This window comes from Cervus elaphus, chromosome 5 (genome assembly GCF_910594005.1).
Source record: "Cervus elaphus chromosome 5, mCerEla1.1, whole genome shotgun sequence".
NCBI classification, from domain to species: domain Eukaryota; kingdom Metazoa; phylum Chordata; class Mammalia; order Artiodactyla; family Cervidae; genus Cervus; species Cervus elaphus.
The window spans coordinates 109590588-109611150 of NC_057819.1; the positions used below are offsets into that span (position 1 = coordinate 109590588).

At 43.4% G+C, this 20563-nt stretch overlaps 1 protein-coding gene across 5 annotated transcripts in view; it reads right to left on the reverse strand.

The window, feature by feature from the left end:
• B4GALNT2 (beta-1,4-N-acetyl-galactosaminyltransferase 2) overlaps window positions 1-20563 on the reverse strand; it is a 61423-nt gene that overhangs the window by 9238 nt on the left and 31622 nt on the right. For all 5 annotated transcript variants that reach the window (XR_006341270.1, XM_043904259.1, XM_043904260.1 and 2 more), the window contains exons 4-7: window positions 9929-10035; window positions 8742-8779; window positions 4363-4543; window positions 3282-3368 (exon numbers count right to left, since the gene is read on the reverse strand). Coding sequence is in view for 4 of the 5 variants with exons in the window: in XM_043904259.1 (XP_043760194.1) it covers window positions 3282-3368; window positions 4363-4543; window positions 8742-8779; window positions 9929-10035 (413 nt within the window). In the remaining variant the exon portion in view is untranslated. The remainder of the gene's footprint in view (window positions 1-3281; window positions 3369-4362; window positions 4544-8741; window positions 8780-9928; window positions 10036-20563) is intronic.

Sequence of the window (20563 nt, forward strand, 5' to 3'; positions counted from 1 at the left end):
TACAATTCCTTTACAAATAAAACTACAAAATAAATTACTGAAGAACCTATGAAGAGACTATGACATGGAGAGTATCACATGGAGAGATATAGCAGATTCATGGTTGTGAATATTCAACTTCATAAAACTGTCAATTCATCTCTAATTAATCAACAAATTTTAGAAAATTCTAATCAAAATCTCAAGGCATTTTGGGTGATCTTGATGAGCTGATGCTAAAACTCTAATGAAAAAGTTAATGACCAAGAAGAGCTAAGAACATTTCACTAAATGAAGTACAGTCATCCTGCAATACAGAATTTATCTGCACTAGATAGAAAACCTGTTATAAAGCATACGGAAATGTAAAATGAGCCCCAGGACACAGATCAATGCAACCCAACAAAGGCTGGTTCAAACCCCTACATGCATGAAGCTGTGCGTGTGAGGGGCTGAGGACAAGGCTGGATCACTTGTTCCATGGTGGTGGGACAATAGGCTCTCCATGTGTAAAATATTAGGTCCCTATCACATGCCATGCATAAACATAACTTCTAGGTGGATTAAATATCTAAATGTGAGAAACAAGCATATGTGACTTTTGAAAAAAAATACAGGAGAATATCTTTATGGCTTCAATGTTGGAAGAATTTCTTGAATTAAGGCAAAAAAGCAAAAGCTAGAAAAAAGCAATGAATCAATTTTATTAAAGGATGAAGTTTTATAAAACAAAAGACCCCAGAAGCAAAACCAAAAGACAAGCCATGGACTGATAAAAGGCCAGAAACTAGAATTCTGTACCATATAATGTGATAAGTTTTATGAAAAGTTCAAAAATGCATTATACCACACTGTAAGCTCTGTGTGTGCACCTGTGTGTTGGAATAGAAATCTACATATTAAAATGTACAGAAACCAGGAAAAGAAAGACCATGACTGTTGGAAGAAGGGAGGGAGATAGGACTGTGGAGATTTCCATTTTATGGGTAATAGTTCACCTTTAAGACAAATCTGAAGCCAAAAAAGCTTTTTTGTGAACTGTTGTACGGATTTCTTTTATTTTTGAGATAGTTATGATGATGTTAAGCACATACTGTGAATTCCTCTCCGTAGCTACTGAATCCTATTGAACAGGATATTTTTAATAGAATCTATCTGAATACGTTACTTTTTTTTTCAAATGTTACATTTTGAATATATAGGAAATATCGTCAAAAATGACAATTAGCTCAAAATTCCAAATATACTGAAAGTTATACCATGAAAATACTTCTTCCCATCTCTGTCCCCAACATTTTGGTTCCTCCCCAGGAGTTTACCAGGTATTACTAACTTCTTGTTTATTTTTCTATAATCAAGCAGTTACGTCTTCTTTACCCCTTTCTTTTTACAGAAATAGTAGCTTACTTTCCACTCTCTTCTGTACCTTGCTTACATCTTGGAAAGCATTTTGTATCAGTATAAAAAACACTTCTGGCTCATGTTTTCCTCCTCTGTCCTTCTGAATGTCACTGCGTGGCATTTCATTATACCCATGGACCACACTTGATTTAACCCCTGGTGACTCAGATGGTAAAGAATCTGCTTGCAATAAGGGAGACTCAAGTTCAATCCCTGGGTCGGGAAGATCCCCTGGAAAAGGGAATGGCAACCCACTCCAGCACTCTTGCCTGGAGAATCCCACAGGGTCACAAAGAGTCAGACATGCCTTAGCGACTAACACACACAACCATTTTTAAGGTTTTTGCCATTGCAAACAATGCTGCAATAAACACCCTCAAACAAATGTCTTTTCACACAGATGTCTTTTCACACATCTATAGGATAACTCATACAAGTGGAATCGCTGACCCAACGTGCGTATACATTTAAAATGTTGACAGACATTGCTAAGTTGCTCCAGAAGGGTTGTGCCAATTTACATTCCTACTGGCAGTTTAAAAGAATGTTTCCTCACTCCTCCTCCAATACTTTTTGATATGGATGTAGTTTTCATTTGCACTTAGTGTGAGACTGAACATGTATTTTAATGACTGAAAGTATTCTTGAATTTAACTTTTTGTGAACTGGCTTATTTTTCTCTTATTTGTTTTTTTCTTATTGATTCACAACATCACTGACTCAGTGAACATGAGTGAGCAAATTCCGGGAGATAGTGAAGAACAGAAAAGCCTGGCATGTGGCAGTTCGTGGGGTCACAAAGAGTCGGACATGACACAGCGACTAAACAACAACAACCTACTTTATAGGACTGTAGTGAGAATTTATTTATTTATTTGGCCACACTGTGCAGCATGTGGGACCTTAGTTCCCTGACCAGGGGTCAAACCAGTACCCCCTACACTGGGAGCATGGAGTCTTAACCGCTGGACAACCAGGAAGTCCTCACAAGTGCTCCTAAGTAAAATTAGATCTTTGACTTTGTGTTGAAAGTATTTTTCCCCCAGTTTGTCCTTTGACTTTGCATATGGTAGATTTCTGTCCAAAAAAGTTATTAAAAATTGGGAATTCCCTGGCAGTCCAGTGGTTAGGATTTCATGCGTCACTGCTGAGGGACCAGATTCGATCCCTGATCAGAGAACTGAAATCCCACAGGCCACGTCAGTGGCCATAAAAAAGAAAAACAATTAAAAATTGTTATGTATTTTATGTTTCCAGTCTTTTATGGCCTTTGGGTTTTGTGTCACATTTAGAAAAATCTTATATTCCAAAGTTATTTTTAAATTCCATGTTGTTGTTTTTTTCTAGTTGTTGTTTAGTTGCTAACTCATATCTGACTCTTTGGGACCCCATGAACTATAGCCTGCCAGGCTCCTCTGTCCATGGGATTTCCCAGACAAGAATACTAGAGTGGGTTGTCATTTCCTTCTCCAGGGGATCTTCCCAACCCAGAGATCAAACCAGAGTCTCCCGCTTGGCAGGTGATTCTGAGCCACCAGGGGAACCCTTTTTTGAATACTTATAAAAAATTAGGATTTGCTCTATTGGGGATTTATCTTGATGTGAGCTGTGAGATATACTCAACTTCTCATTCTCCACATAGCTACACAGTTATCCCACATGATTTCTTGAATAATCCATCTTTTCCCCCTTTAATTTGAAAAGTTACCTTTATCATATGGTAAAATTTCAACTTGTCTATTTCTAGATTTCTAATTTGATGCTATTGATATATCTATTCCTCCTCTAGTACCACTCTGTTTTTACAATTACTCTCCTACTCTGTCTCAGAGGGGATCCCTTCTGAATCTCATCAGTAGTCTATAGGACCCACTATGGAGCCCCAGGGACAAGGGCCTTACCTGGTCCAGGGTCATATAACTTGGGCATAACAGGAAAGCGGATGGTCACTGGAAACTTGGCCACTGAGGAGTTGGACTCCAGACTCACTGGAGGGAGAAATAAGGTCAGAGTTGTGTACTGCGTCTGGGTCACTCCCCATGCTGCCCAGGAAGCCAACGAGATGGGGCAATGGAAGATTGGTGGAAGGAGATGGAGGACGGCATAGAGTCTACGGCATTCGAGCTCCTGACTCACTGTGTGTCCCTGGGGCAACCTGCTGACTGCCTCTGAAACTCACATTTCTTCCCCGTGAGGCTCCGTAGGGTGAAGTGGGCTTGGAATCAGAGGGGTGGGTTAAGTTTGACTTTGTTATTTATTATCTGAAATACCTTGCATAAATCATTCATCTCCTTCACCATCTACAAAACCAGGAAAACCCTACCTGCCTCATTTGACCTCTCAGGGTCATTCTGTGAGAAGAAACATTTGAAAACCTGAAGGTGGAGGGAACTCTCTCCCTAGTTTGTGTTCATGGGAAATCTGTCCCACAGTTCATTTTTTGGTGTGTGTGGGTGTCCTGGGAATGCATCCTGTGGAGCTGCTCAAAATGGGAAAGAGCGCCTTTAATTCATCCAGAAAGAAACTGGGGCTGCCCTTAGAGTCAGCAATTATTCTCCCAGGAATTCTCGGGCTGGGATGGGAGGAGGAAGACAAAGCTCCTGCCCTCCCAGCTGCAGGTTTCCTCACACCCCACTTTCCGGTCCGTGCCCAGGACAAGACACTGGTGCACAGACTGCATCCTCTCTGCTGCAGCTGGAATCGCCAGCTCTGCTCGCTGCCGAGAACGAGGAACAGAGCTGGGTGGGCAGCACGAATGATCTGCCTTCATGGAGACACGAGCGGGCATTCTGCCCGGCCTGTGGGGTCAGTGGCAATGGGGGGATATTACTGGACACAGTAATTGGAAAGTTCAGTGTTTAGAGTTAGAAATAGGAGCCAGTTAGAAATAGAAGTCTTCCTTCTGGGAGGAGGAAGACTTTGAGGGCTGGTGGTGTTTTCCTGGGTCCCTAAGCGTTTTGTCATCCAAGGAGAGGCTCTCACCCACATCCACCCTGTGGTGCTGGTACTCTGTGCTGGTATATGTCACGTGCTGGAGGATGAAATTCAAAACCTTCCGGCTACCGGTCAAAATGGTCAGCTGCTTCTGGCCTCTGCCCTGCACCACATTGTCTGGGGTGTCAGCGAGGGTGTTCAGTGTCCCCAGAGAAGCTTTCAGGGTGACCTAGGGTGGATGAGACAGCAAGACTAAATGCAAAGAACAGCACACACCCAGGATGGCCAACAGGGGGCAGAGCACATAAGAATGAGAGGATAGATTGTGCCCGAAATTTAGGGTCGGTCTCTGCAGGAGTTACTGCCTCACCTTCAGTAAGGAAGAATCTAGTCCTAAGACCTGGTGTGTTCAAGGGACACTTCTGAAACATTCTTTAACTCTTGCCATGCAGGATGCTATTTTTTTTTACTAGTTTATTTTTATTGTAATTAATTATTTTTGCCTGCGCTGGGTCTTTGTTGCTGTGCGTGGGCTTTCTCCAGGTGCAGCAAGTGGGGGCTGCTCTGCGTTGCCGTGGGTGGGCGCTTCACTGCAGTGGCTTCTCTTGTTATGGAGCACAGGCTCAATAGTTGTGCACAGGGCTTAGCTGCCCTGAGGCATGTGGGATCTTCCCAGACCAGGGATCAAACCAGTGTCCCCAGTATTGCAAGGCAGATTCTTAACCACTGGGTCACCAGGGAAGCCTCAGGATACCATCCTTAAAGATTTCTTCCTACCCCTGCTGGCGGCTCCTTGAATTCCGTTTGCTAATTCCTCCTCATCCATCAGGCCTCCAAAGAGAGCTCTTCAGGGCTTGGTTCTGAGTCCTTTTCCCTTCTTTATCTTTTCCCTTCTTAACCTTTCTCATTCCAGTTGAGCTATTTCAAATCCTAAAAGATGATGCTGTGAAAGTGCTGCATTCAATATGCCAGCAAATTTGGAAAACTCAACAGTGGCCACAGGACTGGAAAAGGTCAGTTTTCATTCCAATCCCTAAGAAAGGCAATGCCGAAGAATGCTCAAACTACCGCACAATTGCTCTCATCTCACACACTAGTAAAGTAGTACTCAAAATTCTCCAAGCCAGGCTTCAACAGTACGTGAACTGTGAACTTCCAGATGTTCAAGCTGGTTTTAGAAAAGGCAGAGGAACCAGAAATCAAACTGCCAACATCCGCTGGATCATCGAAAAAGCAAGAGAGTTCCAGAAAAAACATCTATTACTGCTTTATTGACTATGCCAAAGCCTTTAACTGTGTGGATCACAAAAAACTGTGGAAAATTCTGAAAGAGATGGGAACACCAGACCACCTGACCCACCTCTTGAGAAAACTGTATGCAGGTCAGGAAGCATCAGTTAGAACTGGACATGGAACAACAGACTGGTTCCAAATAGGAAAAAGAGTATATCAAGGCTGTATACTGCCACCCTGCTTATTTAACTTATATGCAGAGTACATCATGAGAAACACTGGGCTGGAGGAAGCACAAGCTGCAATCAAGATTGCCAGGAGAAATACCAATAACCTCAGATATGCAGATGACACCACTCTTATGGCAGAAAGTGAAGAGGAACTAAAGAGCCTCTTGATGAAGGTGAAAGAGGAGAGTGAAAAAGTTGGCTTAAGGCTCAACATTCAGAAAACTAAGATCATGGCATCTGGTCCCATCACTTCATGGCAAATAGATGGGGAAACAGTGGCTGACTTTTTTTGGGGGGGGGGGCTCCAAAATCACTGCAAATGGTGACTGCAGCCATGAAATTAAAAGACGCTTACTCCTTGGAAGAAAAGTTATGACCTACCTAGACAGCATATTAAAAAGCAGAGACATTACTTTGCCAACAAAGGTCTGTCTAGTCAAGGCTATGGCTTTTCCAGTAGTCATGTATGGATGTGAGAGTTGGACTATAAAGAAAGCTGAGCGCCAAAGAATTGATGCTTTTGAACTGTGGTGTTGGAGAAGACTCAGAGTCCCTTGGACTGCAAGGAGATCCAACCAGTCCACCCTAAAGGAGATCAGTCCTGGGTGTTCATTAGAAGGACCGATGTTGAAGCTGAAACTCCAATGCTTTGGCCACCTAATGCGAAGAGCTGACATTTGAAAAGACCCTGATACTGGAAAAGATTGAGGGCAGGAGGAAAAGGGGACGACAGAGGATGAGATGGTTGATGGCATCACCGACTCAATGGACATGAGTTTGAGTAAACTCTGAGAGTTGGTGATGGACAGAGAGGCCTGGCGTGCTGCAGTCCATGGGGTCGCAGAGAGTTGGACACGACTGAGCGACTGAACTGAACTGAACAGAACCTTTCTCACTAGAGGCGTTGGCTTTAATACCATTCATATGCTGATGCTTTGAAGATGCACATCTTTAGCTCCTATCTTTCTGAGGTCCAGCTGCCTGGCTGATTGCTCTGCTAGGAAGTTTCACGATCTTCAAAACTTGAACTATTGATTGTTTTCAATAAAACTGTTTTCCTCCCCATCCATGGTTTTCCCTGCCTTGTGAGTAGCACCTTTACCCACTCAGCTGTTCAAGTCCCCAACAGAAGTCACTCCTGTCCTGCTGTTTCCCCAACACCTGCAGTCAATCTAGGAGTGAGTCCTGTTGGGTCCACCTTCAACATGTAGCTAAAATTCATTTCCTTCTCTTCATCCCCACTGCTGTTCTCTTCCCTTGCCTTCTTGTCTTCTGCAACAGCCAGTTATCTTTAGGGAAAGTAACCTGGATAACTTATATGCAGAGTATATTATGTGAAATGCCAGGCTGGATGAAGCTCAAGCTGGAATCAAGATTGCCAGGAGAAATATCAATAGCCTCAGATATGCAGATGACACCACTTTAATGGCAGAAAGCGAGGAGGAATTAAAGAGCCTCTTGATCAAAGTGAAAGAGAAGAGTGAAAAAGCTGGCTTAAAACTCAACATTCAAAAAATGAAGATCATGGCATCCAGTCCCATCCCTTCATAGCAAATAGAGGGGGAAATAATGGAAACAGTGACAGATTTTATTTTCTTGTGCTCCAAAATAACTGCAGATGATGACTGCAGCCATTAAATTAAAAGATGCCTGCTCCTTGGAAGAAAAGCTATGATGGATCTAGATAGCATATTAAAAGGCAGAGACATCACTTTGCCTACAAAGGTCTATATTTTCAAAGCTATGGTTTTTCCATAGTCATTTATGGATGTGAGAGTTGGACTGTGAAAGCTAAAGAACTGATGCTTTTGAACTGTGGTGTTGGAGAAGACCCTTGAGAGTCCCTTGGACTGCAAGGAGATAAAACCTGTCAATCCTAAAGGAAATCAGTCCTGAATATTCACTGGAAGGACTGATGCTGAAGGTGACACTCCAATACTTTGGCCACCTGATGTGAAGTGCTGAGTCATTGGAAAAGACCCTGATGCTGGGAAGGATTGAGGGCAGGAAGAGAAGGGGGTGACAGAGGATGAGATGGTTGGATTGCATCATCAACTCAATAGACATGAGTTCGAGCAAACTCTGGGAGATAGTGAAGAACAGGGAAGCCTGGCATGCTGCAGTCCATGGGGTCACAAAGAGTTGGACACAACTGAGCCACTGAAAAACAACAACCTGGATAATGTCATTCCTGCTGAAAATACTTTAGACTATCAACAGATACTTTCTGAGATCCAAACTACAGGTCCTGGGAAAAGAGTAGACAGACTTCCTGCCTTCAAAAAGCTTACGTTCTAGTGGGGAAGAGTGGCAATAAGCCTATCATGACACATATACAGTACTGCGGGTATGATAAGAGCCATGAAGAAGGTGACACAGTAGAAAGTGACAAAGGTGGGGGAGGGAGGAGGGAGGTGAGGGTACTTGGGAGCAAGGTGAGCAGAGGCGTCCTCTGGAGAACAGAACAGCTCCATCACTGTCCATTCCAGCCTCTGTCTTGGAAAAACTAAAACTAAACTTCCCAGACTCCTTTTCAGTTAGGGTTCTGGATGCAATTTGCATCCCACCCCTCAGACATACTTGCAGAGACCTTAATTTGGAGCTATGTTAAGTAGCGAAAGGAGGACAGGCCACAGAGCATCCACCTTGCTGGTGCTGACCCAAACAGAGGCAACACAGCCCAGCTGTGGCAGAAGCTTCCCCTTGAGCTGAAGCCAGCAGAAGCCTTGGTGGCCACTTCTTTGGAAGTCTTCCCTGGAACTTCAGCCACCCCATGGCTGGAAAATTCATGACTTCTATAGGTACCCTTCCCCCACTCCCCACCATGGACTCATGTCTAATATTTAATCAGGATAGAGTTTCTGTCAGAATCTGAGACCAGCCACCACTGGGAGAAGAAAGCATAGGTAGTGAGCCAAGGACAGGATGCCAAGAGCTAAAGGAAGCTGGGAAGGGGACGCTTGCCTTATAGATGGGAGCGTCTGGTCCTTCAAACTGGAGACCTGGAGGACACAAGGAAAAGACAATCAACACCATTTGAGAGGACGCCTCAGGCTTCCTGATGCTCTCACCTTCCTGTCCGACTCCTACATGTCCTCCAGAGTCACCCCAAGTGTCACCTGCCCAGGGTGTTTGCTGACCACTCCCCCTTCCCAGGGCTCCATTAGATGGTGTCCCATGGCCCTCCTCAAACTCTGGTAGTTCTAAAGCCTCTGCTGCCCGCCATCAGTTCTGGATGAGTGATGTCAATTAATCCAGTCCCTTCCAGATATCTCTGATACTGAAGGGGAGAAAGCAATAGATATTAAATAATGAATCATCCATATATGAGTTTCCCCAAACAGTCAAATTCAGAGAGACAGAAAATAGAATGGTGGTTGCCAGGGGCTGAGGGGGAAAAGGGAGTTAATGTTAAATGGATACAGAGTTTCAGTTGGGAAGGTGAAAAGTTCTAGACATGGGTGCTGGTTGTAGAACAATGTATATATACTTAATGCCACAGAACTGGACACTTAAAAATGGGTAAAATGGTAAATTTTATGTTACGTGTATTTACCCACAATAAAAAAAAAAGAACTATGCAAAATGGCGAATCATTTTTAAACGACTATTCAAAAACACTAGCAATTTATCCCAAATGTTTTTTACTTTAGCATCTATCTCTGTTCTTATGACTAATTCAAGTTCTAATACAAACATATCCTCCCTATGAGCTCTTAGATAACTTACTAAACTCATCTGTGAAGCTGGCAAAATAATATTTACCTCACAGGGAAGTGATGCTGAACTAACTAGAAGAGTGTGTAAAAAAACACTCATGGAGGGGAGTTTTAACTGGCATAGACATCCTTTTCCTATGCACTCCGTGAAGACGGGCTCATGCTTTGATGCTGGAGGACACCAAGTAGTCTATTACGTCCCTAAGATTCCTCAAGGCACCTAGATTTCTGTCATCTTCTATGTTATCTCAGATCCCCATGGAGGTCACAGCTACTAAGGGTGATTCCCGGTACATTAAATGAAATCATGTAAAGCTTTGTGCATTATGCTGGATACACAGCATGAATGACTGTTTCCTTCTGCTCCCACCTTTTGCTTAAGAAGGAATAAGAAAAAAGTTGTTTCAGTCTTCTGAATGGAGAGGTACCTACCTGGGATGGGAATTGTGTGCAGGGGCATCACCTCCACCCCGTGGACTGGGTATCCAAAGGGGAGGTTGGCCTGAGCCAGCAGGGGCGGTGGGCGAGGCAGCCCTTCTCTGTAGGGAAACAAAACCATTAGCAGCTGCCTTGACACCTGTCTCTGGTTAGTTCTTAAAGTGATGTCTGTACCCAGAGCTTTGCGCTGCCAGTGGGGAGGAGTCATTCATAGATGGTCCTAATCTGCCCTCCATTCTCTCTCCTCCTTTATTCCTGCTCCTCTCTCCAACCTCTGACTCCACAAAGAACTGAAGCAGATTACAACAAAGCACATTCAAAATCAAAACCACAACTAGCAGGACTTTCTGGGGGTAAAGAATCTGCCTGTCAGTGCAGGGGACTCGGATTCAACACCTGGTCCAGGAAGATTCCACATGCCACAGGGCAACTAAGCCCCAGCTAGTGCCCCAACTACTGAGTTTGCACTCCCTAGAGCCCGCAATAAGAACCCCGCGCACCACATGTAGAGAGTAGCCCCCGCTCACCGCAACTAGAGAAAACCCCGTGGAGCAACGAAGAACCAACACAGCCAAAACAAAAACAAAAAAAGGTGAAAGGGAATTCCCTGGTGGTCCACTGGTTAGCACTCTCAAACTGCCGATGGTCCAGGTTCAACCCCTACTTGGGGAACTAAAATTCCACACGCCACCAAGAACGGCATGATAATAATATGATAGTACTCAGCGTTTGCAGCTCATCACCGATGCAATGAACATGAACTTGGGCAAACTTCAGGAGATGGTGAGGGACAGGGAGGCCTGGCGTGCTGCAGTCCATGGGGTCCCAAAGAGTAGGACACAACTGTGTGACTGAACAACAAAAATTACTGAGGCAGCAGGCATCCCAGGCAGTAAGAGTGGCACCACCAGGCTCCTTTCCTTGGAACTACACACAGCATCTCAGCATCACGCTACTGTAGCTTTGGCATCTGTGCTTTATCTCAATTTATCTTGTGCATTCCATTAGCAAGATGCGTCCAGAGGTAATTATTTCTTCACTTTACACCATTTCATTTTATGAAAAATTTCATAGAAACTGTCTACATTCAGATAGCAAGGGAAACTTGTATATGTATAGAAGGCTATTGTTGTTTAGCCCCTAAGTCGTGTCTGACTCCTTTGTGACTTCATGGACTGTAGCCCACCAGGCTCCTCTCTCCATGGGATTTCCCAAGCAAGAATACTGCAGTGGGTTGCCATTTCCTTCCCCAGGGGATATTCCCAATCCACGGATAGAACCCAGGTCTCTTGCATTGCATAAGGATTCTTTATCGCTGAGCCAGCAGGGAAATCCATCTATATAGAGGGCTGTGTGTGTGTGTGTTAGTTCCTCAGTTGTGTCTAACTCTTTGCGACCCCAAGGACTATAGCCAGCCAAGCTCCTCTGTCCATGGCATTCTCCAGGCAAGAATACTGGAATGGCTTCCCATTTCCTTCTCCAGGGGATCTTCCCAACCCAAGGATCAAACCCTGATCTCCTGCATTGCAGGCTGATTCTTTACCATCTGAGCCACCAGGGAAGACTCCTGAGAAACCAGGGCAGCCCATATAGAATGTTACCTTTGGTATAAAAGAAATATTCTCAACCACAAATAGGATTAAGAAAGGAGGAGAGAAGAATTAGTAGTAAATAGAAAGAAAACCAAACAAATCAAAGAATGAAACAGTTAATTCCAGGCAAACCAAAACATTACATACAAAAGGAAATGTAAGAAAGGAAATGTAATTATAGTACAACAACCTCAGATAAGCAGTTGATACCACTCTAATGATACCACTCTAATGGCAGAAAGTGAAGAGAAACTATAGAGTCTCTTGATGAAGGTGAAAGATCAGAAGAGTGAAAAAGCTGGCTTAAAGCTTAACATTCAATCCCTTGAAGGAGGGCATGGCAACTCACTCCAGTATTCTTGCCTAGAGAATCCCCACGGACAGAGGAGCTGGGTGGGCTACAGTCCATGGGGTCACAAAGAGTCGGACACGACTGAGTGACTAAGTGCACGCGCGCGCGCACACACACACAGTTTTTCCTGCAGTCATGTACAAATGTGAGAGTTGGACCATAAAGAAGGCTGAAAGCTGAAGAATTGATTCTTTCAAACTGTGGTGCTGGAGAAGACTGTTGAGAATCTCTTAGACTGCAAGGATGAAATCAAACCAGTCCATCCTAAAGGAAATCAACCATGAATATTCATTAGAAGGACTGATGCTGAAGCTCCAAAACTTTGGTCATCTGATGTGAGGAGCTGACTCACTGGAAAAGACCTTGATGCTGGGAAAGATTGAAGGCAGGAGGAGAAGGCGACGACAGAGGATGAGATGATTAGATAGCATCACCGATTCGATGGACACAAATCTAAGCAAACTCTAGGAGATACTGAAGGACAGGAAAGCCTGGCATGCTGCAGTTCACGGGGTTACAAAGAGTCTGACATGACTTAGTGTCTGAACAACAAACAACAACAACATATGGCTTGACTGGGAGTCATAGTCATTCAGTCATAAAATGGAAATATCAAATGTTGAATTGACCAAAAATTATGTGGAGTGTGGAAGTGTACAAGAGGAGAAATCAAGAACTGAAGGGGGCTCTATGTTCATCTACTATAATAAGTAAAATGGATAATGTCTAAGGTTGAGAAATCTGTAGTTAAGGGTATTAGTATTTTACTTAGAAATATGGTGGTAATTCCAGAGGAAATAGCTCGAAATATTAGATGAGAATAGTGGCCTCTGAGGAGCAGCACTGGGAAGTAGGGAGCGGGGTTAGGCCTTTTACTATCACTTGCCTTGAAACAGTATACACATATTATTTGACGTCTTAAAAATGCCTTTAAATTAAAAAAAAAAAAGAAAAAAGAACAGGAGACGCCACACTAGCAGTAAAAGCTAGTAGAGTGTGAAGAAAATTGGGGAGCCCACTTCTGTTGTCACTTTTGTCAAACCACATTCTATGCCCCTAATTTCATCAAAGACTGCACAGGGGGGAATATTACTGGAAATTATTTGACCACATCCTGAAATGTTTGGGTTTTTTTTTTAAAAAAGAACAGGGACTTCCCTGGTGGTCCAGTGGCTAAGACTCCTCATTCCCAGTACAGGCAAGGGGTCTGGGTTTGATCCCTGGTCAGGGAATGCTGCAACTGAAAAAAAAAAGAATCCCACATGTGGCAACTAAGACCCCACGCAGCCAAATAAATAAATATAAATATTAAAAATAAAATAAAAATAAATAAAGCAGAACAAAGAACTTAAGTTGGGTTCTCCGGGAAGCAGACGCCGAGAAGCGAGAAGCGTTTGAGGACATAGTGTTATTGACGATTCCAGGGAACGTGGGCAGAGGCAGGGTGAGGGGAGGAAGCCAGCAAGGGTGAATTATGAGCCGATGGGGCTGCTGTGGGCAGTTGAGCTCAGGCCCGAACAGAACCCATCTCAGAGTTCCCCTAACCACGAATGAGACAGCCGGGGTATTTATCCACTAACTCCTACCCATCATCAACTGAGGGCCATCCCCAGAGCTGTTCATTCCCAACCACTGCCCCGTTTTTGGCCCGCCCCAAGGAGGCCAGCACGCTTCCACGGCAGAGCGGGTCTCAGGTGGGAGGTTGCAGGTGTGTGAGGTAAAGAACGGCCGGTGGATGTGCAGGGGATACAGGAGGAGTGCTGACGCTCTCTGCCTCCGGACTGAAAGGAGCGGAACCTGCTTTTCCTTTGTCCAGGACTGAAATTTCTCAAAAAGGGGCTGGGATGCATTGTACTGTGTGTCCTCTAAGAGGGAAAAGGGGAGAGAAGTGAGGGGACAGAGGAAGCTGAGTGAGACGGATCATCCACATTAAACACCCTCCCACGATAAAGAAATTGAAAAAAAAAAATAAAGTACGTGGTAAAAAGTTATCAATTTAAATACAGACAATTTGTGAATTTTACTTTTTTTAACAATAAAGCAAATTCTTTGTAAGTCATTAAAATAAATAAATAAATAAACACCCTCCCTTCTAAGGCCTAGGATGGGAAGACTCTTCCCTTGTACGGTATGAGGGAACATGTAGATAGAACTACTGCTTGTTTTTTCCCATACTCTGCTGCTCTTTCAGGCTCCTTTATTCACTGTTGCCTGGTGGGTGTTTCATGAAGTGAAGACAGGACCACCAGCAGACAGCGCTCTTCTGTTGTTGCTGTTTTCAGTCACTCAGTTGTGTCTGACTCTTTGCAACCCCATGGACTGCAGCATGCCAGGCTTCCTTGTGCTTCATCATTGAGCAAGCTGAGCTTGCTCAAACTCATGTCCATTGAGTCGGTGATGCCATCCAACCATCTCATCCTTTGTCGTCCCCTTCTCCTCCTGCCTTCAATTCTCCCAGCATCAAGGTCTTTGCCAATGAGTCAGTTCTTCCATCAGGTGGCCAAAGTACTGGAGCTTCAGCTTCAGCATCAGTCCTTCCAATGAATATTCAGGACTGATTTCCTTTAGGATGGACTGGTTGGATCTCCTTGCAGTCCAAAGGACTCTCAAGAGTCTTATCCAACACCTCAGTTCAAAAGCATCAATTCTTTGGCACTCAGCTTTCTATATAGTCCAACTCTCAAATGCATACATGACCACTGGAAAAACCATAGCTTTGACTAAACAGACCTTTGTTGGCAAAGTGATGTCTCTGCTTTTTAATATGCTATCTAGGCTGGTCATAACTTTTCTTCCAAGGAGCAAGCATCTTTTAATTTAATGGTTGCAGTCACCATCTGCAGTGATTTTGGAGCCCAAGAAAAGAAAGCCTGTCATTGTTTCCATTGTTTCCCCATCTGTTTGCCATGAAGTGATGGGAACAGATGCCATGATCTTAGTTTTTTGAATGTTGAGTTTTAAAGCAACTTTTTCACTCTCCTCTTTCACCCTCATCAAGAGGCTCTTTAATTCCTCCTGGCTTTCTGCCATTAGGGTGCTGTCATATGCCTATCTGAGGTTATTGGTATTTCTCTCAGCAATCTTGATTTCAGCTTGTGCTTCATCCAGCCCGGCATTTTGCATGATGTACTCTGCCTATAAGTTAAATAAGCAGGGTGATAATATACAGCTTTAACATACTCCTTCCCCAATTTGGAACCAGTCCATTGTTCCATGTCCGGTTCTAATTGTTGCTTCTTGGCCTGCTTACAAGTTTCTTGGGAGGCAAGCAAGGTGGTCTGGTATTCCCATCTCAGTTTTCCACAGTTTGTTGTGATCCACACAGTCAAAGGCTTTAGTATAATCAATGGAGCAGAAGTAGATGTTTTGCTGAAATTCTCTTGCTTTTTCTATGATCCAACAGATGTTGGCAATTTGATCTCTGGTTCTCCTACCTTTTCTAAATTCAGCTTGTACATCTGGTAGGTCTCAGTTCACATACTGTTGAAGCCTAGCTTGAAGAATTTTGAGCACTACTTTGCTAGCATGTGAAATGAGTGCAGTTGTGCAGTAACTTGAACATTCTTTGACATTGCCCTTCTTTGGAACTGGAATGAAAACTGACCTTTACCAGTCCTGTGGCCACTGCTGAGTTTTCAAAATTTGCTGGCATATTGAGTGCAGCACTTTCACAGCATCATCTTTTAGGATTTGAAATAGCTCAACTGGAATTCCATCACCTCCACTATCTTTGTCTGATGCTTCCTAAGGCCCACTTGACTTCACACTCCCAAGATGTCTGTCTCTAGGTAAGCAATCACACCACTGTGGTTATCTGGGTCATTAAGGTATTTTTTGTATAGTTCTTCTGTGTATTCTTGCCACCTCTTTTTATTATCTTCTGGTTCCATTAGGTCCATACCGTTTCTGTCCTTTACTGTGCTCATCTTTGCATGAAATGTTCCCTTGGTATCTCTAATTTTCTTGAAGATATCTCTAGTCTTTCCCATTCTATTGTTTTCCTCTATTTCTTTGCGTTGTTCACTTAAGATGGCTTTCTTATCTCTCCTTGCTATTCTTTGGAACTCTGCATTCAGATGGGTGTGTCTTTTCTTTTCTCCTTGCCTTTCACTTCTCATCTTTTCTTAGCTATTTGTAAGGCCTCCTCAGACAACCATTTTGCCTTTTTGCATTTCTTTTTTCTTGGAGATGGTTTTGATCACTGCCTCCTGTACAATGTTAAGAAACTCGATCCATAGTTCTTCAGGCACCCTTTCAGATCTAATCCCTTGAATCTGTTTGTCACTTCCACTGCATAATCGTAAGGGATTTGACTTAGGTCATACCTGAATGGTCTAGTGGTTTTCCCTACTTTCTTCTATTGAAGTCCGAATTTTGCAATAAGGAGTTCATGATCTGAGCTACATCTTCAACTCTGTTAGCCTTTGCCCTGGTTCATTTTGTACTCCAAGGCCAAACCTGCCTGTTACTCTAGGTATCTGTTGACCTTGCCTGTTATCCAGGTATCCTACTTTCAAATTCCAGTCCCCTATGATGAAAAGGACATTTTTGGGGGGTGTTAGTCCTAGAAGGTCTTGTAGGTCTTCATAGTACTGTTTAACTTCAGCTTCTTCAGCATTAGTGGTTGGGACATAGACTTGGATTGCTGTGATACTGAACGGTTTGCCTTGGAAACAGATCATTCTGTCATTTTTGAGATGGCAACCAAGCGCTACATTTCTCTTTTGTTGACTATGATGGGTACTCCATTTCTTCTAAGGGATTCTTGCCCACGGTAGTAGACATAATGGTCATCTGAATTAAATTCGCCCATTGTGTCCATTTTAGTTCACTGATTGCTAAAATGTCGATGCTCACTCTTGCTATCTCCTGTTTGACCACGTCCAATTTACCTTGATTCATGGACCTAACATTCCAGGTTCCTATGCAAAATTGTTCTTTATAGCATTGGACTTTACTTTCACCACCAGTTACATCCACAACTGGGACTGTTTCTGCTTTGGCTCAGCCTCTTCATTCCTTCTGGAGCTATTTCTCTGCTCTCTTCCAGTAGCATATTGGACACCTACCAACCTAGGGGGTTCATCTTTCAGTGTCATATCTTTTCGCCTTTTCATACTGTTCATGGGGTTCTCACAGCATGAACGCTAAAATGGCTTGCCTTTCCTTTCTCTAGTGGACCACATTTTGTCAGAACTCTCCACTATGACCCATCCATCTTGGGTGACCCTGCACGGCATGGCTCATAGTTTCACTGAGTTAGGCAAGGCTGTGATCCGTGTGATCAGTCTGGTTAGTTTTCTGTTTGGTTAGTCTTCTGGTGAGATAGCCAAATTTCTAGGTTGAATACCTGCTGGTTACCCCTTGATGGTGTCAGCTTTGCCTGAAGACTTTTTTCTGTCATAGCTGCCAGGAAAGTACAACAGTTCCAGGCATAAATTCCAACAACAACATCCAGAGTAAGAAAATTTATTTATCCTTTTGATCCCAGGGTTGGGAAGATTCCCCTGGAGGAGGAAATGGCAACTTGCTCCACGCCTGGAGAACCTCATGGACAGAGGAGCCTGGTGGGCTACAGTCCATGCAGTCCCAAAAAAAACACCCGCCAATGCAGGGGGACACATTTTCTATCCTTGATCCTGGAAAATCCCACATGCCTTGGAGCAACTAAGCCCCTGTGCCACAACTACTGAGCCCACACGCCTAGAGAGCATATCCCCTGCTCTCCACAACTAGAGAAAGCCCACATGCAGCCGAGAAGACCCAGCATAGCCAAAATAAATATTTTTTTTAATTAAAAACAATCACAACCAATGAAAAAGAAAAAAATGATTAGGTCATGTCAGTCAAGCCAGTTTTTTTTGGGAAATACCAAAGTCACACCCAATTTCCTGGTAGCCAGGGTACAAAGTAATTGACAATCAATGTGCTGGATTTATTATTAAAAGGACAAAGCAGACCAGCTGAATGGCATCAAACTTCCTGGTGCTGAACTAAAAAATAAAACATGTGACAAACTTTATCTCGGAGTTGATGATTCTCAATATGTTCAGAGCAAACACAATGACAATTTTCAGATGGTCTTGTTGTCAAGGACATCACACAACCCTCAGTCAAGGATATAGGACAACCCAGTGATACTGACTGTTTGAGGGACTAAGGTAATACAGTTGAAATGTAGGCTTCAGGGATCTTGGTTAACCATGGAAATCATCGAGATTACCCGGAAGAAAGATTAGACTACTTAAGTATGAGAACATGAAAAAGCCAAAATTTAAAAGAGGAAAGAGACAGAAATAGGTAATTAACAGAAGAGGAAATACAAATGGCCAGTAAATATATGAAACACATTCAGCTTCAATATAAGTCACGGAAATGAAACTTTAAGAAAACAACAAGGCAGACTTCTCTGGTGGTGCAGTAGATAAGAATCTGCCTACCAATGCAGGGAACGGAAGTTCCATCCCTGGTCCGGGAAGATTCCACATGCTGTGGGGCAACTAAACCTGTGAGCCGCAACTACTGAACCTGTCAGAACCTGTACGCCACGACTACGCAACAAGAGAAGCCACCCATGCACTGCAACAAGGAGTAGCCCGCACTAGCCGTAACTAGAGAAAGCCCCACACAAAGCAACAAAGTCCCAGCACAGCCCTAAACAGATAAATAAAAAATTTAAAAAAAGAGGACTTCCCTGATGGTCCAGTGGTTAAGAATCTGCATAGGATATGGGTTCAATCCCTGGTCAGGGAACTAAGAACCCATGCCATGGGGTAACTGAATTCGAAAGCGGCAACTACTGAGCAGGCACATTATGGAGAAGGTGAGTCAAATGAGTAAATAAAAACCAGCACCTTTTCCTTGAAGTTTTAAAATTTGATAATAATGAGTGTTGATTAGGTAGAAGGTATATATATAAACAGGGCTTCACAGGTGGCGCTAGTGGTAAAGAACCCGCCTGCCAATGCATGAGACTTAAGAGACATGGGTTCCATTCCTGGGCTGGGAAGACCCCCTGAAGGAGGGCACAGCAACCCACTCCAGTATTCTTGCCTAGAGAATCCCATGGACAGAGGTGCCTAGCAGGCTACAGTCCACAGGGTCGCAAAGAGTCAGGCAGGACTGAAGCAACTTTGCCCACAAGCATGTATATAAACAAGGCACTATATTTACTGACTCTTCATGAAAGTGTCAATTAATATAGGTCCTCTTGAAGGCAATCTTGGCCATATTTACTAAAAACAGAAATAAGCATATCCTGTGGTTGAGCAATTCAGATGCTATAGGTAGGGGGAGAAACCTGAAGTTGTCAACAGTAGGACATGCATATAAGAAGGTTTGTTTCAGCACTGTCTGAAATGAACATCCTTATACACATCTTAATAAATGAAGGAAAGAATGTAAGTACAATGTAATATTATAAATTATGAAATTGTAATAATGAAAATTTTCTAAAAATCAGAGTATCTTTTAACAGGGGAATGGCTTAATAAAATTCAATGCATTCATACTCATAGCTGTATAGCAATTAAAAAGAACAAAATAGATGTATAGGTAACTCTTAAAAACTTATCAGAGTCTCCTGGTGCTTCTCACTTCCTCTTTTGTGAAGCAGCAACAGGAGACTCAGAGCTGACCCACAAAAATCCCAAGGAAGGACTCAAAACTGAGAACTGGCAATCACGTGGTTTGAAGGAGGCAGGCCATTTGAGATGAAGAGGCACACACCACTCAGCAAACCAGTGGAAGTTTATGTGACTGGCAAGGTTTGTCCATGAGGTAGATCAGATTCTGACTTGATGGGCAGCCAATCAATGAGATAGACACACACAGCCGGATATAGAGGCTAGAGATACCAGTGAAGCGTCCCAGCAGCAGACAGGGGCTGTCCACTAGAAAGGAAACCTGCTGGTTTGTTCCTCCAGGCCAAGGAGCCACTGCAGAAACCAGAAAAACTGCAATTTGGTTCTATCACCTCCTGATCACTACAGTACTGTTTTCTTTATTCTTTCATTTTCCCTTCCCCATTCCTGGTGTGTGTGCACATGCATATTTATTTGTTTGCTTGTTTGTTTATTGTTGAAATGAGGGGACTGTGGGATCTTAGTCCCCCTACTAGATGGCACCTAGGCCACTTTAGTGGAAGTATGAAACCCTAACTACTGGACCACCCAAGGAATTCCCACATGTTGCATTTTTTAAAAACTGAATAGCCAATAGTATGTTTTGATCAACATCAAATGGAGATGGGATGGGGGAATACTGGTTATGAGAAAATATCCCTTTCGCCATTAGCAGTAGGCTCACTGAGCTCTTGTCTTTATATTCATTAAGTTATTTTGCTTTCGATGTTTAACACAACAAGATAAAAGTCGTTGCATGCTTTGATCTATTGGAGAATTTTACTTTTTAAATTTTATTGATTTGGCTGGGTCAGGTCTTAGTTGTGCCATGCAGGATCTCTGTTGTGGCACGTGGACATGGACTCTCCAGTTGAGGTCCACGGGCCCAGCAGCTGCAGCAAGTGAGCTTAGCCTCTCTGCTGCATGTAGGACCTTAGTTCCCTGACCAGGGATTAAACTCATGTCCCCTGCATTGCAAGGTGGATTCTTAACTGCTGGATCACCAGGGAAGTCCCCCTATTGGAGAATTTAATGTTTTTCATTTATCATCGTAAAACCAAGG